Here is a 5772-nt window from a genome sequence, read left to right as displayed (position 1 = left end):
CTCTCCCTCTCTCTCTCTCTCTCTCTCACACACACACAATCTCTCTCTCTCTCTCACACGGACTCACAAACACATGCACACACATTCTCTCACACACAGAAACATGCGCACGCATTCTCTCTCTCTGTCAAATATAAACACACACACTCTCTCACACAAACACATGCATACTTATGCTTTCTCTCTCGCATAAACACACACATTCTTTTTCTCTCTCTCACTCACTCTCACACACACACACACACACACACAAACCTCCCGCAGAAGAATGCCTCTCCCTCTTTGTCCTACAATTCCTTTTACACTAATGCTCATATTCTCTCTTTCCCTTTTTTTCCCTTCTACATTACGTTCCCTCCAGATGCATGGTTGCTCACTCTGATTTTTTTCTCTCCTTGTTGCCCGTCTCTGCCTTCTCTGCATGCTCTCTCATACCCTGCCTCTCTCTCCCTCCTATAGGAGATTGTAATGCCGGAGGTATTATACGAAGAGGTAGTCGAAGTTGATGAGCGAGTAGTTCTGCAGCAGGATGGCTGCCAGCTGCCTAAGCAGGCTGGCCTGGAGACAGCACTGGGTAGGTGGTGTCCATGTCTCTGCTTATCGAGAATAAATCATAGAATGTAACCGCTCACTGTAACCATTTATCAATAAAACAGGAGATTCACCAAGAACCACACCTTAATCTTCAGGGTTTGATATCTCTCACCCTCCATCCCTCAGAGTTTCTGACGCTTGATGTTTTGTCTCGCTGAGATGAGTTTTTGAATCCTATACTCACTCTGTCATGAGACTGCCTCTTTCCATCTCCATGATACCAGGCATCTCCGGCACACCCTTCAGCTGCTGAAATCTTCATCCAAGTCTTTGTTACACCTTGGTTTAACTTTTCTAACCCAACTCTGGTCTCCCATCTTCCACTCTCTGGAACCTCATGGTCATCAGAAACTCACTGCCGTTGTTGTAAATCCGACCGAGTCCTGTTCATTTGTCAGCTCCGTACTCGCACACTTACTCTGGCTCCCAGTGAGATTTTAAAACTCGTTTCCTTCCTTTCAGACGTACAGTCGCCTTGCACTCCCCTTGTCTCAATAGCCTTCTCCAACCCCAAAATCTCTGCACTGTTTTAGCTCCAAGCTCTTCTGCATCACTGATGGTAATTGCACCACTCATTAATGCCCACTGCACAGTGAAGGAAAGATAGACAGGTGGAGAAGTCTATGTTTTTATGTTTTTTAACATCTCTTGTCAAGGGAGCACTTTGCGACATTGCGTTGCATTGAAAACATGGTTTGATAAATCCAAACATTTCTTCCTTTGGGAGTGAGTTTGTAGAGCGGACGTCTTGAAAGATTACTTGATGCTTCTTTGTGTTGTTGCAGGAGCCACAGGGGAGCGTGTAGAGGTTTGGAAAGCCGTGAACATGTCACAGCTGAAAGGGCAGCTGATGGGCATCCTATTGAGGGGCATCCAGAGCCTGGCAGTGGTCCTGCTCCATTCCTACATGTAAGACAAGTGGCATTAACAACACAGCCCTTAACCCTCCTTGCTGCTTGTTCTAGAACATTCCCTGTTAGCCATGAAACATCCCTGCGCTCCCCTTTCCTTGTTATATAAGAGTGTGTGCAGGGAGATTACAGTGTAATAGAACCATAGAATCCCTGCCATATGTAGCCAAACCATTTGACCCATCGAGACCACTCTGACCCTCCGAAGAGCATCCAACCAGGCCCACCCCTTCCCCAGTCCCTATAACCCTGCATTTCCCATGGCTAATCCACCTAACCTGCACATCCCTGGACACTATGGGTAATTTAGCATGACCACTCTATCTTTGAAATGTGGGAGGAAACCCACACAGACACGGGTCAATGTACAAACTCTACACAGACAGTCACCCAAATCTGGAATCAAACCCAGGTCACTGGTGCTGTGAGGCATCAGTGATAACCACTGAGTCATTGTGCTCCCCTGTTGTGCCTGGAAAATTAATATTCTCACCTGTGACATCCCTGGTGATGGTCATTCTAGAACATTCCCTTGGAATTCCTGTTTAAAAATTGAGCCCTGACAACTCTGAATCATTTCTCACCAAGATGACAGTTCTGGAACTTCCCTCCTATCAGCTGTTGTTTCTGGAATGTTTCTGCACGCTGCCAGTTCAAGAATATTCTTCCCCAGGCTATCTGTTCCAGAGCGAGCGTTTCTGGAACATTCCGCTCCGAATTATGATTTAAGTGTTCGGATTTAATCTTGCAAGTAGCTGATGATCCTTGTTCTCTCCCCACTCTCTCCCTCCTCTCTCCCCTGTCTCTCTAGATGGCCTCATCACGAGAAACAAATTGGGGATTTGGCAAAGCAACTCGGGTTCAAACACATCTCACTGTCCTCGGAGGTGATGCCCATGATCCGTGCTGTCCCTCGTGGTTACACAGCCTGTGCTGATGCCTACCTGACACCGTGCATTAAGAAATACCTCAATGGCTTCTGTGCAGGATTCCAGGACAGTCTCAAAGTAAGGGGGTTATATTATAAAAGAAAGTTATTTTCTAGATCTCAGTTTACAGAAAATCTGTTCAAACTTCTTGTCATTTCAGTGATCCCCCAGTATTGAGCGTGTGTGAATGAATGTGGTTTTTGCATGTGTTGGTGAGCACGTGAGTATCTGGACATGTTTGGAGTACAATGACTTAGTACCTATGTTACTGCATTAATGTTAATTCATGGGCTGAGGTAAATGTTTCTGAGAAATAAGATTAAATTCCACTTTGGCAGTTGCGAAATTTAAATCTGACCAATTAGAAATAAACTGGAATGTAAAGTTAGTCTCAGTAATAGTGATCATGAAATTACCAGATTATTGTAGTAATAAAGCCTGGTTCACAAGTGCCGTTGAGGGAGGGAAATCTGTCATCTCCTACACGATGCCATCTGAAATGGCCAAGCAAGTCACTTGAGAATGTGGTGCCAGAAAAGCACAGCCAGTCAGCAGCATCCGAGGAACAGGAGAATCGACGTTTTGGGAATTTCCTGATGAAGGGCTTATGTTCGAAAATGTCAATTTTCCTGCTCCTTGGATGCTGCCAGACCAGCTGTGCATGTCAAGCACCACATTCCTGACTCTGATCTTCAGCATCTGCAGTCCACACTTTCTCCCAGCAAGTCTCTCGGTTGTATTCCTAAGGTTGGCTCGTTACCACCTCCTGTTCTACCAGGAATTCTCTGAGTCTGAGAATGAAATGAAACAATACATGTGTGCGTTGTGTTTACATGTGCATGGGAGTGTGTGGGAATGTGAAGATGGTAATGGGAATATTTGGGTGGTTATGAGAATGAGAATGTGCTAGTCTGTACAGAAATGCATTCATGTCTGTGATATTATGACCTGAGCTGATTGAAATAACTCCACAGAGGTCGGTATCCCATCACCGAGTCACTGTTTATTTACACGGGAACAGTTCTTGACTCTAGTACTGCCTCTTCAGGGACAGTTGTCAGTATTTCTGATGTTTCCTTTTTTGTAGCTGCAGTAGTGAGTACAGTGGTTTATTTCTTGATTATATGTTTTTTGGAGATAAGTCTCTTGATTAAACTTAAAATATAAGCGATAACTATTACAAGGGGACATAAATTTAAGGTGAAGGGTGGAAGGTATGGGGGGATGTCAGGGGTGGGTTCTTTAGAGTCAGAATCTTTGGTGACCTTTAAGCGGCAATTGGATAGGTACATGGATAGGTGCTTAAGCTAGGACAAATGTTCGGCACAACATCGTGGGCCGAAGGGCCTGTTCTGTGCTGTATTGTTCTATGTTCTACCCAGGTAAATAGTGTGGTGAAGAAGGCATATGGCGTACTGGCTTTTATTGGTAGAGGAATTGAGTTCCGGAGTCCTGAGGTCATGTCGCAGTTGTATAAGACTCTGGTGCGGCCGCATCTGGAGTATTGTGTGCAGTTTTGGTCGCCATACTATAGGAAGGATGTGAAGGCACTGGAACGGGTGCAGAGGAGGTTTACCAGGATGTTGCCTGGTATGGTCGGAAGATCGTGTGAGGAAAGGCTGCGGCACTTGGGGTTGTTTTCATTGGAGAAAAGAAGGTTTAGGGGTGACTTGATAGAGGTGTACAAGATGATTAGAGGTTTAGATAGGGTCGACAGTGAGAATCTTTTTCCACGTATGGAGTCAGCCATTACAAGGGGGCATAGCTTTAAATTAAGGGGGGGTAGGTATAGGACAGATGTTAGGGGTAGGTTCTTTACTCAGCGAGTCGTGAGTTCATGGAATGCCCTGCCAGTAGCAGTGGTGGACTCTCCCTCATTATGGGCATTTAAGCGGTCATTGGATAGGCATATGGAGGATAGTGGGCTAGTGTAGGTTGGGTGGGCTTGGATCGGCGCAACATCGAGGGCCGAAGGGCCTGTACTGCGCTGTATTCTTCTATGTTCTATGTTCTATTAATTTAACCTGGTACAGTGTTTTGTGGAGGAATAAGACGGTGTTATTTTCTGGGTTTGTAGACTGTGAAGGAGCAAAAATGGCCTTTGCAGTGAGATGTACTTCTTGTCAGATGTGGGAGTTTAAAGAGAGTTTTTAAGGGTTACTGCGGATTATATCTGCCATAAATGCAGTTGGATGCGAATCTTATCTGATCAAATGGATCGGTTGGAGAGACAGTTAGAAGCGATGAGGAATTTGCAACAGCAACAGTATGTGATGGATGGCAGGTATAGGAAGAGGGGAAAGTCTCAGATACAGTCACACAGATGGGTTAACTCCGTTAAGGGTAAGAGAGGTAGGCAGCTAGGGCAGGAGTCTTTTGTGGATATACCCATTCCAAACAGGTATGCTGTTTGGAAAATGTAGGGGGTGATGGGTTCTCAGGGGAACATTGCACTAACAGCGAAGTTTCTGGTATTGAGACTGGCTCTAATGCAATGAGGGGTATGTTGGCTTCCAAGAGATCAATTGTGTTAGGGGATTCTGTAGTCCGAGGAACAGACAGACATTTCTGTGGCCAGCAGAGAAAAAGCAGAATGGTGTGTTGTTTCCCTGGTCCCAGGATCAAGGATGTCTCAGAGAGTGCAGAATGTTCTCACGGGGCCAGCAAGAGGTCATTGTCCACATTGGAACCAACGACATTGGAAGGGAAAAGGTTGAGACTCTGAAGGGAGATTACAGAGAGTTAGGTAGAAGTTTAAAAAGGAGGTTCTCAAAGGATTATTCCCAGTACTACGAGCTAGTGAGGGCAGGAATAGGAGGATAGAGCAGATGAATGCATGGCTGAGGAGCTGGTGTATGGGAGAAGGATTCACATTTTTGGATCATTGGAATCTCTTTTGGGGTAGAAGTGACCTGTACAAGAAGGACGGATTGCACCTGAAGTGGAAAGGGACTAATATACTGGCAGAGAAATTTGCTAGAACTGCTCGGGAGGATTTAAACTAGTAAGGTGGGGTGGGACCCAAGGAGATAGTGAGGAAAGAGATCAACCTGAGACTGGTACAGTTGAGAACAGAAATGAGTCAAACAGGCAGGGACAAGGTAGGACAAATAAATTAAACTGCATTTATTTCAATGCAAGGGGCCTAACAGGGAAGGCAGATTAACTCAGGACATGGTTAGGAACATGGGACTGGGATATCATAGCAATTACAGAAATGTGGCTCAGGAATGGGCAGGACTGGCAGCTTAATGTTCCAGGATACAAATGCTACAGGAAGGACAGAAAGGGAGGCAAGAGAGGAGGGGGAGTGGCATTTTTGATAAGGGATAGCATTA

At 45.4% G+C, this 5772-nt stretch overlaps 1 protein-coding gene across 6 annotated transcripts in view; it reads left to right on the top strand.

Moving 5' to 3' along the window:
* oplah (5-oxoprolinase, ATP-hydrolysing) overlaps positions 1 to 5772 on the top strand; it is a 76661-nt gene that overhangs the window by 7960 nt on the left and 62929 nt on the right. For all 6 annotated transcript variants that reach the window (XM_043690963.1, XM_043690964.1, XM_043690966.1 and 3 more), the window contains 3 exons: positions 460 to 574; positions 1380 to 1503; positions 2317 to 2512. In XM_043690963.1, the coding sequence (XP_043546898.1) occupies positions 460 to 574; positions 1380 to 1503; positions 2317 to 2512 (435 nt within the window). The remainder of the gene's footprint in view (positions 1 to 459; positions 575 to 1379; positions 1504 to 2316; positions 2513 to 5772) is intronic.

Source organism: Chiloscyllium plagiosum, chromosome 5, assembly GCF_004010195.1.
Source record: "Chiloscyllium plagiosum isolate BGI_BamShark_2017 chromosome 5, ASM401019v2, whole genome shotgun sequence".
NCBI lineage: Eukaryota > Metazoa > Chordata > Chondrichthyes > Orectolobiformes > Hemiscylliidae > Chiloscyllium > Chiloscyllium plagiosum.
This window is presented reverse-complemented; position numbering and strand designations above follow the sequence as displayed.